The sequence below is a fragment of the Jatropha curcas genome, chromosome 4 (genome assembly GCF_041381405.1).
Source record: "Jatropha curcas cultivar XTBG-Jc1 chromosome 4, XTBG_Jcur_1.0, whole genome shotgun sequence".
Lineage (NCBI taxonomy): Eukaryota > Viridiplantae > Streptophyta > Magnoliopsida > Malpighiales > Euphorbiaceae > Jatropha > Jatropha curcas.
Window position 1 is genome coordinate 23,557,336 of NC_143154.1, and position 15,902 is coordinate 23,573,237.

Genomic DNA, 15,902 nt, shown 5'->3' on the forward strand with positions numbered 1-15,902 from the left:
TAGCTTGTTTGTCTATCTTGAGAGGATTTATTTTCATCCTTTGCCTTGAACTTTAATCCTTTCCAATCTTTGGATTGGCTTTTTTCTTTTTAATTGCACTCTTTAGTGAGATCACTACTATCTATTTACCCAAGGTTTCTTGATTAGCTAACAAATGATTTAGAGCTTCCAACGGTGGCTGAATTAGCCGTCTTTGAACAGCTGCAATAAATCAATGATATTCGAGTCTTAACCATGAATGATAATTCTTCTCTTTCGAGATTCACTAATTGCACTTTGAGAATCTAGTTTTGAGATTTCATTGCAAAGACACATTCTTGGAGAGATATTAATTTATTTGTCATGTTGCCTTGTTTTAATAACATTCAATTCATTCTCTAAGAATTGAAGTCGCATCTCATTTTTCTTTGGAAGCCCAAATATCTCACGCCTCCTTTAGCCTTTTTTATCTTTCATATATTTTAAAATGTTGTCTTCAATAGAAACTTTTATGATGCATAGGGTCTTACCAGCTTTTGCTTTCCATTTTGACACCATGGCTTTTGATGCTTCATTTTCTGTTGCTTCAGGTGGTATAATGTCATTTCCGCTAACAATGTCCCACAATTTTTTGCCTTCCAAGTAAGACCTCATAATAGTTTGCCAAAGATTATAATTATGATCATTTGAGCTTTTTAATTGAGCCCATAAGTTGGAAATCCACCATCGTGATTTGATAAGCTCCTCATTTTATTAATTAAAGCTTCTCATTTGAGCTTTTTCTGTTGCTTGGTCTCAAACCAATCAGCACTGTAGACTTGTACATGAACAACAGTTCTCTTAGCGTGAAAACTGTAATCTCGAATTGCCCTGGCTATTGATCACAAATACTAGTCCCTAACCAACTGGGCTCTTAATAATAGACTGAGAAGGTCTTTTCTAATGTGAAAGATTAGTCAAAGTTACAATTAGAGAGCATACTCAAATACTTATATTAGTTCTAGTACCAGATTGATAAATTTGAGGAGACAAAAAATTAAACTCAATTGAAAATAATTTTTTATTTGTGAGGACTAAATAGTAGTTTACATATATAAAAGGATTAAATTGAAATTTTATAAAAAATTTATACGCGATACTTATTTTTCCTCGCTGACTCTCAATCATACTCGTATAGACACAATTTCTTTCTCAATCACACAAATTCTTCTCCTTTCACTCTCTCTTCACATTACTACACACCTTAATTACCATACTACACACTAAACATTGGCCATATTTATAGGTGCAGTAAGAATAATCTCTATTATAAGTTTTAGTCAATAATTACAAAGATTTTTCCAGAGGAATATTATTAATAGATATTTGTAAATTTTTCTAAAATAAGGGAGATATTTTATAGAGTAATAAATGTTCTTATGAAACAACTTAGATATTTTGTAAAGAAATGGAGTTTTCTAGATAGTCGATGATGACTCTTTATAATATTCAAACATGTATCATAATTTGGCTAATAAGATTTTATCGGATTTCAATCACTCGATATAGATATGTCTATTTATCAGTATATTTGAACACGATCGAAAGATTAAATTATTTTTCAGACACTTTTATATGCCACGTAACTAGTATGTGCATTCATTATAAATGAAAAAAATAATCGAATGAATTAAGTAATGTAAATGATAATAGAACCAAAAGACTATATATATATGGTTCAATTCTGAAAATAAAAGCTCGAACTAGTATATAGTTAAGAGACTAAATAATAATTCGCTTTAACTATATATATGAAAAAATTCTTTAAACTAAATAATACAAAAAGAATATTAGATTAGTTCAAGAATTGGAGTTACTATTAAATGTCAAAAAAAAAAAGAATTGGAGTTACTAATTCAAGTAAACCAAACCAGTTGAAGAAGTAGGAGTACAATTTGATTTGGTATATTTTATTTTTAAACCGAAATTTTAATTTGAAATAGAATTTCGAGACATGGGATTCAAAATGCAATATAATTTTTTAGAAATTTGTATATAAAATAGGGAATGTAATTGAAAAAAATATATATATATTACAATTTATTTCCCAAACTTTTATTTTAAAATTTTTATTTATATTTCAAATATATTAAATATAAATATTTTTCAGGGAACAACAATCCTATTATACGTAACACCCTTATTGTTTAGTTAGATAATTCATACATTATAACAATTTACTTATTTTAGTCTATTATTATGTTGGGATTGTATGATTGTCTTATTTGGTAATTCATTACTTTTTAGACTATGATTTTAATTCTATTAATTTGGGATTTAGATTTGTAGTATTTCCTTTACTGAAGGCTGAATTATTAACTTTTTTTATTTTTTTTATATTTTTTAAATTGCGATTTAAATTATATTTATGCATTTGGATTTAAGATTTTTTCTTTTGTCAATAATTAAATTATCGTTTTAATATTTTTTACATTTCGTTTAAATAAATAAAATGACTAATCAATGAGTTTGAAAATTTTTAAAGGTAAAAAATTTTGAATTCTAAAATTTTAAACTGAATATTAATGGAATAAAATTTTCCATTAAAAAAAATAGAATGGAACGCAATGTTTTAAATTCTAAAATATTTTTTAGAATGGAATTGGAAGAATCTCAAATTGGAAAATATATGAACTAAGCTATTAGCTCAATAATCTAAATGTTTGATAGTTTCTTTAAATATTTTTATATAAAAATTTAATAAAAGAAAACTTTATAACGTCTAGATGATGTTCTTTGCCTTTTTCTATATTAATCTCAAATTTCTACTTTATTGGAGAAAAAACACTAGGAAAGTGAATACTAATTGTACTTAATCCTAAGATTATTTAATGATTTGATTTATTATTACTAATATTTTTTATTATTTTTTATTATTTCGGATAAATATTTTTATATATTAAACAAATAAGAAAATTGATTAAAAAATTATATTGTTTTTATATGTATTCGAAAATAATTTTATTACAAATATTATAAATAAATAATTATTTATTATTACTAATGAATCATGAATAAAGTACGCATAAAAATTGAAATCTGATTGTGTTAAATAATTATTTAGATCTAAGCTTTACAAGTAACTTAGAGCAAATATCGAATGCTAATTCTTAGCTATTACGGACCTTGAAATTTGCTCTAAAAACTTGTAAAGCTTAGATCTAAATAATTCGAACCATGAAAAAATATCGAATCTTAAAATCATTCTTAAAAAAATAATAATAAATAAATAATATATTTGGGTCCTAAAATATTGAAATTTTATTATTTCTTGGGCCTTTGGGCCTCCTGTCAATATTCAAAAGCCCAAATTTCTGAGCGACGGAATTTGAGCGATTTAATTTATACTTTCTACGAATTTATTAAATTTCTTCATTTGATTGTGAAAAATAAGCCAGAATTCATGAAATTGATAAAATATATCATTGCCTCAATTCTATTAGTTTATAGGAACGTGAAAATTCCATATCAAAAGTTATATATAGATATATATATATATATTTTAATTCCAGTAATATCCATACATTGTATTTTATGACCAAAAAATAAAATGTCGAATTGCATTATGGATTCTACATTTCATGGTTCTTGTTAAATCCATGAATTTTACATTCCATCAATCCATACTACTAATTAATGGAAAAAGGATTTGAAAGTTACCAACACAAATTCTCTTCTTCTTCTTTTTTTTTTTTTTTTTTTTTTTTTTTTTTTTTTTTTTTTTTTTTTTTTTTGACAATTCTGTAACCTTATAAGAACATCCATACAAAAATGGGAGAATCAGAGAGGACTTTTTTTTTTTTTTGTTTTTATTGATAATAAAACTATATGCACGTGCCTTAGGCAATTGAGACCAACTTTATGAACAAGCATAGAGCTTTTCAAGGACAATGAAGATTTCCATTTTTCCTGCAAGTAAGAACCAATTTGAATACCATATAGGGTAACTCAAAAAAAGTTAGATCATTTTCTGACTATGGTTCGAGTTTACATATCCTTCAATGCCATATTTCTGGTATACTGTAACTTGATTCTCCTCCCACCACAGCTCCGCTTCTCTCTCTGCAAATTTTTTTCGGCTGCAAAACACCATGAAATATAAGAATTATTAGCTAATATTTGTTTTGGCCTAACCCCTCCTTTTATATAAATGAATTTGAAGTACAAAATTTATCTACAACTGATAATCTTTTTTAAGCATTCCATAAAATTCAATAGAGTTCATTTATACCAAACAAAGGTCTAAAGATTTTCATGTCAAACCAATGGAAACATAGAAGAAAGTTAATATTAATAACAGAATTACCTGAATCGGACTCGCTTTAATCCCTTTTGGCCACCTGGCAGAATCGTAAATGTTATATATACACCAGGTTCATATTGTTCAACCCATTCAAGCCTCGACCCTCTAGTTCCATTTTGCCTAGAGTCGGTTTTTGTGACATGAGAATCATCCTCTGATTTGGCAATGTCCATAGATTTTAACGTATTAGAGAATACAATTGGAGAACTTGATAAACTATCTATTTGTCTGGCCTTTGGTACTTTAACTTCAGGAGGCAAATGTAATGAAGCAAATGCAAGCCGCGGACTCGCTAGAGTAGGACTATTAGTGCATGCAGGCGTGTTCGGAGAACTATTCAGATCATTTCCACCTTTTGCTTCTGTTCCAGTAGATATTTTGTCCGACATTGCATGAAGCTGCAAACATTAATTATCAATTAGTGCTTAGTTCAAGACTGTCAAAGCTATACAACATAGCCGAATTTCATTACCCGTAATGCCAAAGCTTTTATAATATCATTAGCTGCTTTGCGCTTGGCTGCTTCCTCTCTGGCTATTGACCAAGTTTTCTCTATAGTTTCTTGGCATTCTTGAATCTTCTGGCTTCGGATTTTAGACTGCATCTCGAGGCTCCTAACCTACATCAAATAAAAAGGAAATCTTCCGAGTATAAGCATTTTTCTTACAGAATAAACTTGAAACATACAAGACAACTAAAATAATAGTAAAAGAATATTGAAGCTGAGAATGCTAAAGAGAAACATTACGAGCAATAGTACAATATCAAACCCAGTTTTTCCATGGAAGAAAAATAAGCATATCAAGAGAGGCCGGAACATAGACAGACAAACATAAAAGCTCTACAGACAGCATGATTTTAGATGAAAGCAACAGCCGAAAATTTTCCATATTTAGTAAATACCATGTAATCTGGACAAATAACTTAAGACAATTTCAAAAACATCTACTCAGAAGAATGGCAAAGTTTTGAGTATTTGACAACAGAAAATAGTAGTCGAAAATGAATTTTTTTCCTTTGCCAACAGAAGTTGGTTAGACATTTTGGGGATAAATTGCAACAGTGACCACTTAACTCAGAATCAAATTATATTATGGTCTTACTTTATTCTTTAAGTTAACCAATCATCAAGGATATCCCTAAAGTTGTTTGTGCCCAACGAAGAAGAGACAATAGCAGCACAATGAAAGCAGAACAATTCATCAGCGAAAGTAACCTGAATTTTGAAGCTAAACCATAAGAAGTTATTACCTCTGCTCCTAGTCTATCAACTTCTTCAGCAAGCTTCTTGTTTGCCTCAAGCATTTCTTCATCCATACTTACACTACTGAAAACAATAGATCTTGAATCTACCAGAGGGAAAGATTTGTTGCTATGGTATGACTCAAAGACAATAGGGCATGAAACTTGCCCCCATCTTGGCAATGGAACTGAAGGGGATACAGTTTCTAAATGATGCAGCTTTTCCCCATGGTTTTTAGGAGTCTTCGCCTGACCAGCTTGGCTATCAAGATTATATGATTGGCTGGCTGACTGTTGATGACTTCCCGGCGTAGTTGCTTCTCCGCAACCCTCTTTCTCATCAGATAATATATTATATGCAGCTAAATGCTGTTTTGGACTGCAATTTTCCTGCTTCAGTATTCTACCAGAAAGTGTAGCCTTCTGCAGATGGTTAAAACAAGAATCGCAGACGCGAGAAGGTTTACTTTTATTTGGAGCCAAAGATGCATTTATAACTTTCTTGCTACTACATGTATGGCAGAAAAGAAGACCACAGTTATAACAGTTATGTTTCTTCCTAGTAAGTCCAAAAGGCATTCTACAACCACTACAAGCTGATTGATCAGTAACAGTAATGGACTTGTGCAAACAAATTACAGCAGTTAAATTTGATCCACAGGCTACACTTTCAACTTTCCTTTCTCTCAAAGCCTCAACTAAAGTTGGCAAGTTCCTATCTTCGACATTTCCTAATCCTAACTGTCCATTTGCACCTTTCCCCCAAGTATATACATTTCCCTCAGCTGTCAAGGCAGCAACATGATATGATCCTGATGATATCTCCTTAACGAATTCTCCTCTTAGCTTACCTTCAACTACAGTGATTGATTTATCCTTCGTCTGTGGATTCCCTAACTGGCCGTGCACTGAGCTTCCAATAGTGTAGACGTTACCAGTATTAGTAAGTGCAACAGTGAGCATTCTTCCACAAGAAACTTGAACAAAATCATACTCCAAAAGTTGTCCAACACATGTTGGTACAAGTCTTTTTTCCATATCAACATGCCCAAGTCTTCCTTTATCACCATCTCCCCATGTAAATAGTTTCCCAGCAACAGCATTAAACTTGAAGCGATCAGCACTAATATCCACAATAGCAGCAGTATGCCATGACCCGCAAGCAACAGATTTTACCCATAAGCCTTTTAGAGATTCAACTTCTTTAGGCTGATAAACACTTTGAAGATTCCCATGCCCAAGAGCACCAAAAGTTCCATCTCCATACGTAAACAACTGCCCAGAGGAAGATATAGTTGCTACGTGCCATTCCCCACAAGCAGCTTTCAATATAGTTATACCATCAAGAGGACCCGAAACTTTATATGGTAACCACTGGCTTCTGGTTGTCCCTTCATCAACTAAATTAGCACCATATGTGTTGTCACCCCATGTATATAGTTCCCCAGAATGTGTAATAGCACATGATTGATATTCACCACAGGCTACAGATTTTATATAAACACCTTCCAAAGATTCAACAACTCTTGGATAGCTCACATCCATGTTAACTTTATGTCCAAGCTTTCCACCACTTCCTTCACCCCAGCAGAACACTTCACCTCTTTTGGTGATTAATGCAGCATGTTTCCTTCCTAAGGATATATTTCGAACATCAAGCATCACAGTAGATTCCAATAATTTTGGCATTAATGCATCAACTTGCGTCCCACTCTGGTTACTGAGCCGCTGAACCATCCCTCCTATGTTTCCTCCTTCCACACCTTCCCCCCAGATCAGAATATCCCTTAGGATGTCATTATTTTCTATCTGTGGAGATCCATAAGTTGGAGCAACAAACCTATGGGACATATCTTTTCCACATTTCTTGAGATTTGGTCCAATGTATGGTGACTTTGGAACTAACACATCCACCGCATTCTGCACCGGTGGAAGACTTGATTCTGAGAAACAAAAGCTATCAGAAGAATCAGAAAAGCACCTCTTGGAAAGTGACTGAGTAGGACTTCCACATAAGCTGCGCACCTTCAAGATATTAAACAAAAAAAAAAAAAAAAAAAAATCAAACTATTTCATAATAAGTAACTTGTAAAAACATCAGCGGCAGTGAAAAATAAAAACATAAATAAGGTGGTTGATGAAGCATTTATGACTCAACACTAAACAAAAAGGAAAAGCATTTATCTAAGTCAAACAATAGTCCACCGCTTAAAAAATTGCATAAACTGATATTAAATATTTTATCTCTATTAAGGATCTACAAAAGTAAGATATTTAAAACCTGAGAAAAATCAGTGGGATCCTCCAGAATTCCCAAATTATGCTTTCTTCTTATATAACCAGCTGGACTGTTGACACAACTTTGTGCTGCTCTGTGGTTCCTGAGACCGGTAAAAGGCCGAGAATGGTGAGACCTTGATACCACAGCTTTTAAGCCTATAAACCAAGAATCAGCCTGCGCTTTGTCCTTGCATATCTATGTTAAAGATAACAATAGAAAAATAACAAAACCATTAATCTTTGATGAAGAAATGAAAAATGAAAGGTTATATAACATGCAAGATTGCTCAAATGTGCACAAAAAAAACATTCAATATAAGTTACCAAATCCAGTGAGCGTTCACCGTTAGCATAAATTAGTGAAAATGACTGATGCTCCTTATCTGGTTGAGGTTGCCTTCGAAAATTTATCTGTGACAAGTGGAATTGACATTTCAAGTCATTAACAAAATCAATAAAAAAAATGCATTAAAAATTTAATTTAATACTAAAAAAGATCCTTAGTTTACGTACAGTCTTCTGGCCAGTACTAATCTTCATAACTGAGCTTAATTTCAATTGCTTTTCCTGCTGTCCAGAATACCATATCAAATATTTCTCATCCTGAAAAATAAAATCAAATTAAACATTTCCTTTTTGATAACAAAACAGCAAAAAGAAATCAAAAAAACGGCAATTGACACTCAATTAAGACAATCTACTTTCATGTTCAACCTGAAATTTGGAACAAAAGTTGCAATAACTACAGTCAAATCAATATCTTTATACATTAAAGGGCACAAAATTCAACAGCAGTAATCAAATAATTATGTCCATAGGACTAATTATTAGCTCCAAAAATGTAAATTCAGACCCAGTTAATTTCCAGGAGATATCAGAAGTTTTTTCAGAGAAGCATACTAAGCATGGACCACTTAAGACAATAATGAAAGCTAAAGAAGATGAACAGAAGCCTGTAATTAATTTCTCACATATGTTATCATAAATTGTTTTCTTTATTTTGTCTATTTTTTGAATTTAAATTTAGCTACCGTAGACAGCCTAAAAGGACAGAATTTGGGCTTCCCTCTTCTTCCATACTTCAAAAGGTAGGCACCTTTCTTCAAAGCCAAAATTGCCTGCAAAGCCATTAAACATAAATTTAGCAAGTCTCCCATGAAAACCATATAATGAAATGAATAAATAAATGACAAATATAGAAGAAAGGAAAAAAGAAAACTTTACTGACCAAGAACTAAATCAAAGTGACAACTGAAACTCTGAACTTAGAAAGAAATCCAATATAAAAGAAAACATGAAAATTATATTACATTAACAAAAAACTGAATTATAAGAAGCATCTCAAATAGAAAATAAGAAACACTAAGAGGATCCTATTAGAAAACACAATGTCAGTGTTTAAATTTATTCATTAAAAGAAAGAAGAACATAAAACAACAAACTAAAAATGATCTTGAAAAAGTTACTTACTTTTCATCAGAATAAATAAAACCCAACAAAGCAAAGTTCACTTAGAATTTCTATTTTAAAAAAGTTAAAGTATAAGAAAGTGATTGATCACTCAATTTACACTAACAAGAAGTACATTGATAACCCAGAAAAATGAAAACGAATAAACAAACAAGAAAACACTTCAAGAGAAAACAGAACAAAAATGCAAGAGAAATATATGCGCAGACGGAGAGAGAGACCTGTTCAATAGTTCTGTCGAAGGGCACTACTTGTAAAGATTCTTCAACCATTTTTGGCTTCAAGCAAGAAACATTGCAGAGAGGGAGAGAGAGAATATTTGAGTGAAGACTGAGGAGACAAAGAAAGCAGAATGAGAAGGAGGGTGGTATCCTAAAAGGGAACCTCAAGTAACTGTTACACAAGAATTTGTACGACGGGGAGAAAGAGCGAGAGAATTGAAACTAAAACAAGAATGGCTTCTCTGCTCTGCTGCAGAGTACTTCTGCAATAACAAGTACTGCTATATGCAATAAAATATAAAGGGGTTTCCTTTTCTTTTATTGTATTTTTTTTTTTTTTTTTTGGTTTACTCTATTTAATGATTTCCTCTTCTTGGGTTCTCTTCTCTCTTTCTTATGAATCTGTTTCTTCTTCCATTACTGTTTTCGCTCACCTTGTAAGTCGTGTACACAGAGAAATTAGAGGACAGGGACAGACATAAAAGAGGTTTAATAAGCAAACTAAACCCATGTGCACGTGTACACAAGAACACGAGAGGTTTTATTTTATTTTTTTAATGTATTCTTTTCTTTTCATAATTATTGTTTGAGGTATTTTCTTAAAAGAATTTTTTTAATTTCAGAAATTTTTTTAGTAAACAAATAATGTTTAAGATTGAGGTACATATTTAAATTTAATTAATACTAATAATAGTATATTTCTTTATTCAGATGCAGATCAAATATGGGTAACGTATGAAATTATAAAGATTATTATTATCTTCTAAAAAAGGAAATAAAATCATAAGTTCAAACAAATATAGATAGAAGAGGGTATTACATTTTAAAAAATAGACATTCAAGTATTAAATTTTTTTGTTCGATTTGATTTAGGTTAAAAAAAATTAAAATTAAAATAATTAAATTTTTTATCAAAAACCAAACTAATCATATTTCTATATTATCGAACCAAATCTGGTTTATTATTTTTAGTTTTTAATTTAGCTAAAAAATTATTTTTGACCTGAAACGAGTTGAGATAATAGAATCAAAATAACCAAAATAAAGTAATAGAATTTTCCGGTTCAATTTAGTTGAATCCCATCTAAACCAAAATAAGTGAAAATTAAGAATTTTAGAAATCCAACCCAACCAAATTTCCAAACAATCAAGCTAAATTTCTGGATTAAAATGGTTCGATTCGATTTGTGGATCAAAACCAAATAGTCGTCAGTCAGATTTTTGTCCTTTCCTTTGTCTCTTATTGTTTTCTTTTACTTGTTTTTTTATCAGTTACAGTAATGATACTGCTAGTGGTTAGTTAGAAAAGAGAAAAAAAATAAAAAAGAAAACAACAAGGGAATAGTCCATTAATTTTGGATAATTGAAATTTTAATTAGCATTGATTAAGGAATATAAAGCATAATTAGAGGAGTAGAGGTGGATGCATTAATTGTTGAATGCAGTTGAAATTCCTTATATCGTTACTCCATTATTTTTAAATAAGAACAACTAATTTTTCATCAAGATTAAGAAAGTAGTTTAACCAATTATTTTTTATTTATTTTTTTTTAATTTACCCTTAATATATCATTTATTCCTCCTCTAATATTAATACTTGCCTTAAATTATGTTTCAAGTTTTAATGAGGTTTAAATGTTTTGTTGGAATGAAGGGAATACAAACAATTGCAAAAATGAAATTTACGTTCGAACTGCGGAAAGAAATTCATTTTTTGTCATTTATTGAGAAAGTTGTATGAAAATATGAAAATCTTTGTTCATTTAATTTTTCAACTGCCTTTAATTATTAAAAATATATTTTAAATATTGCGCAATTTTTTAAATATTCGGCACAATCCGTAAGAATTTTTTTCAATGTGGTCAACTTGAAAATTTTGTGTTCTCTTTCCATTCAAACTCCATTTTAATTAGTGCTCATATAACCTATATGAGCACATTTGTTTTACAATGGAGATTGATGTAAAAAAATCCATTCTCCAAAATTTATTCACATTAAATGTTCATTTAATGTGAATAAATTTGTTTGTCACTATCTTGAGAATCTCTCACACTAAAAGCTTCACAAATGATTAAAACAAGAATAATATAGACTTTTCACATTAGCATATAAATTTTTCACATTAGCATTGTTCTCAGAGTTACTGAATTAGACAAAATTTTATATATAAAAAGAGCACCTAAAATGGAAATTTTTATATAACGGAAGAAGTATTTATGTGCATTGAATAATTTTGGTTCAACAATTAAGCCACCTAATAACCAATTAACTTTGCTATTGGCTCTTCAAATTCTTTTCACCTTCTTCTCTTTCCACTTCTGTCCTTTTTATTAACAATAAGAGAGAGAGATAAAAATGTTTGATGTAAGTAACAAATGAATTTTATTATCTTATACTATCAAACAATAAAATTATGATATTATAACACGTTATATTAGCAAACTATTTAATACATGGAAAAAATTTTATTTTTTTGAAAAACATTAAAAGAAAAATAATCATAAAATTAATTATATGCTTATAAATTTTAATAAAAGTAAAAAAAAAAAAACCAAAATTATAAATGATGCTCTAAAATAATGATTATTATATTACTATCTTCATTCCATGATACTTGTCACATTTGAAAAAATAGTTTGTTCCAAAATAATTGTCACATCTGTAGTTTTAAGGAGTAATAAATATTTTTTTTCATATTTATCCTTTGTATATGACTAATAATTATTACTTCAATTTAATGATTTTCTTAGAGAATTAGTATTAATTTAATGATTTTCTTAGAGAATTAGTATTAAATTAAGGATAATATAGTCAACATACTCAATAATTTATTGTAATTTAGATAAATTTAATTATTTTCTCAAGGGACGTGAAATTTTAAATGTGGCAAGTATTATGGAATAGAAGTAGTAATTATTATAAGAGCCATATATCTATAATCCTTACTTTGAGAAAATTTGTTATTTTTTATTTTATTATTTCATAAATTTTTTTTTCTTTTTTGTGAATGCTCTTAGAAGCCCAACCAATGAAAATAAACCAAATAGTTTATTCTAAAATACTTGTCATATTTGTGGTTTCAAGGAGTATTATTTTTTTTATGTTTACCTTTTGTATATGACCAATAATTATTACTTTAATTTGATAATTTTCTTAGAAAATTAATGTTAAATTAAGGATAATATAGTCAATTTAATCAATAATTTATTATAAATTAAGTAAATTAATGATTTTCTCAATGAACATGAAATTTGACAAGTATTATGTAACAGAGGTTTAATGTTTATTTATATATAGTTTGATTTTAAAAACAGCATTGGATTCATTCCTAGGATATTCTATTCCCAGTTATTCCGACAACAGCTTCTCTAACAACCGATTTTCAAAGAACCGATTCTTTAGCGGCCTCAATTTTATTCGGTTTTTATAAAAGTTAGACCAAATTGAATCCACATGGACCTGATTCCATACTGAAATTGAAGCTCAGTCACGTGATTGTTTGTAGTGCATATAATTTTTTTTTCTTTTTTGGCAATTGATAAATTTCTACTATATTTCCTTAATAAATTGAAAACTTATGTATTACATTTAATTTATTTTTATTATAAGATTATTATTATTTTTTCAACTATTTTCCACATTAAGAAGGACTTCCATAACATTTCAAAAAAAGAAAAAGGACATTCATATGATCTTTTAAATATATTGACACTTGTCCAATTATAAAATTTTTAATTCATTCATTTGAAATTTTTCATAACCATAATTTTTAGTATTTTAAAATTAATTTGCATTAATATATAAATTTGCTATATCTTTTTTGGAATCTTGTCATGATAAAGAATTTTTATAAAATAAAACAAGTTTAAATAGTAACTATTATTCATATCCAAATAGCAATTATTTGAAAAATCGAAGTTTAAATATAAGGCTATGTTTACAAAAGTTAAAAAATTTTGGAAATTGTTATTTATATTTAAAAATAAAAATGTGGCTAAAATGAGAAGAGGCTTAAACTCTACAGATGGCCATAATAAAGCGACAAGGTCAAGATCTGTTTCTCCCTTCCAAGAATCGGAACATATCTGAATATTGTAGTTTGTTTTTTAAATACTTCGTCAGAGTATTTGTAGTTTGCTTTTCCACGGTATTTGTCCAGTAGCTTCGTGTGTTTGTATTATTCTTTAGAATTTGAAGGCATGTATTATTATTATTATTATTTTTGTTTTAACCATTTAATATCTAAAATTCACTAACCCGATTAATTCAAATTCGAGCCAAACAGACCTATGAAGGTAGACAAAGCAGACCTATGAAGGTGGACAAAGCGCTGCCTTTTAAATCGGCTCCAGCTCAAGACCTGTAATTAAAGAAGAGATTTTTATCATCCATTTTACCTCCTCAAAATATGTTCAAAGGGAACATGTTTACTAGAAAATCCATGTGAGAAACTGAACTGAGGAGATAGAAATACCAAATAGTCGTATAATGTATAGTGTCACATAGACACTAGAGGACCAATGACCCAAAAATTGTTGCAAACAGAAAATGCAAGACAGCAACCCAGAGAGTTGCTTCTGATGTCAAAACTTGTTTTTTATAGCAGATTTATCGAACTGAAAACAGTTCATCCACTTGTTCCTAATGCTATACCTTTCATATGTAGGTGCCAAGAAGTCAGCTTTCTTCCGTTTTTCTCTGACACCAATGTAGGACCTTCTTGCAATTTAGTTAGTTTTCTTGGTCCAATTCAAATTTTTAACACTGAATTTATTAAAATATGAAAATAAAATAAAATAGAATTATTACTTTCAGACTGGTAGTTCAAATGTTCAATGTTTGACTAGCTGTATTACAGTACAAGATTTAAGTTGGAAAAAAAGAAATATTTTATTACTACATTTTTATCTTCAGAAAATATACTTTCTGAACATTTTAAGATCTCTCATAGCAACTGCATTTTATTGCATGCAATTGTAAATTCATGGGTAGTTACAATTTACATATACCATTGATTGCAAGGGTAAGCAAATAGTTTGTACAATTAAAACCGAACCAACGTGGAAAAAGCAAATTGAAAATTTCAGACATGAAATTGACGTCTGTATCGAACCAGTTCGGTTAAATTTAATCGATTTTAACATTGTGTTTGGGAAGAAGAGAAATGGAAACAATGAATAAAAATAATAATAATGAATTATTAATTTTCTTTCCATTGTTATTTTTCACCCTTATGTTTGGATAATTGCTTAAAAATTAGAGAAATCTCAACGTTCCACTATTATTTTCTCTACCAAGCGGAGAAGTTCTATCTACGCTATTATTTTTCTTTTTTTTTCTAAATAAGGTAAAATTATTTTCTACAGCTATTTTTCTCAACTATTTTGATTCGTTCAAAAAAATACCTCTATTCAAATAGAGAGTAAGTCTAGTAAATTATTTTATAAAATCAAGTCAAACTAATAAAAATTTATGTTTAAATCGACAACCTAACTTCTTTGTGAGTAACGTGACTAAACTGATTCGGTTTAATCGGTAGTTTTGCTAGCTGCTAATTGATTATTTCTTTTGTCATTGTAGTTATTGGTTATTACAATTATTGGAAGAACTTGCATACTCCAAGTATATGCATCCTACAATTTTATTAAAATTGGCTAAAAAATTATAAAAATATAAATTTTTTTTACTAGAAAAAAATAAGTATCAGCATTTTTAAATGACCATTTATTTAGGAAAATAATTTTAAACAACAATTAACTATATGAAAAAAAAATATATACTTTGAATGTGTTCTCTAAAAAAAAATTAAATTTTTGTGAATAATTCTGGTTGGGGGGGACCATGCAATGCATGCAGAACCACATTTGCACTTTCTTTTTCATGATTTAATTAGTACTTATAGCCTTGTGAATATTATTCTCATATAATTGGCACTTAGTCGTTAGTTAACTTGGATAAAGATACACTTGTTAAGTATATAGTGGACCTAAACCTAGATACTGATTTTTATGATTAAAGGCATGTCTATATATATTACATTTAAGGCAAAAAAGTGCGTCTATGACAATTATAGAAAAATAATTAGTAAAATTGTTTAAGTTAATATGGAAATGCAAGATTACCTAACACAATAATCCTCTCACTCCTAAATTCATTTCAGTTATCTTCATTCAATGCAACATAAACATAGCACATGACTAGTACTTGCTTTTAAGATTATTTCTTGCTAATTGTCAAAGAAAACGGCTAAATTATGTAATTGTTTTTATCTTGCCACATCAAACTATTATTTATTATTATTATTATTATTATTATAATATGCTTTTGAAAACCTAACCATTCCACCAGAATGAATCAAAAAACATTTA

At 29.2% G+C, this 15,902-nt stretch overlaps 1 protein-coding gene across 4 annotated transcripts; it reads right to left on the minus strand.

The window, feature by feature from the left end:
* Positions 1–3,687: 3,687 nt before the first annotated feature.
* LOC105636140 (PH, RCC1 and FYVE domains-containing protein 1) lies at positions 3,688–9,992 on the minus strand. Of its 4 annotated transcripts, none has more exons than XM_012219321.4 (9): positions 9,535–9,992; positions 8,875–8,961; positions 8,357–8,446; positions 8,168–8,254; positions 7,845–8,039; positions 5,573–7,588; positions 4,794–4,940; positions 4,325–4,719; positions 3,688–4,097 (listed from the first exon to the last, which is right to left on the minus strand). In XM_012219321.4, exons 1-9 carry the CDS (start codon positions 9,583–9,585, stop codon positions 3,977–3,979), a joined length of 3,189 nt encoding a protein of 1,062 aa, XP_012074711.1. In that variant the 5' UTR covers positions 9,586–9,992; the 3' UTR covers positions 3,688–3,976. The 4 variants fall into 4 exon arrangements, with proteins under 4 accessions (XP_012074711.1, XP_020535787.1, XP_089576663.1 ...); XM_020680128.3 differs by lacking the exon at positions 9,535–9,992 and adding an exon at positions 9,314–9,437; XM_089720537.1 differs by lacking the exon at positions 9,535–9,992 and adding an exon at positions 9,072–9,090.
* Between the last annotated feature and the right edge of the window lie 5,910 nt (positions 9,993–15,902).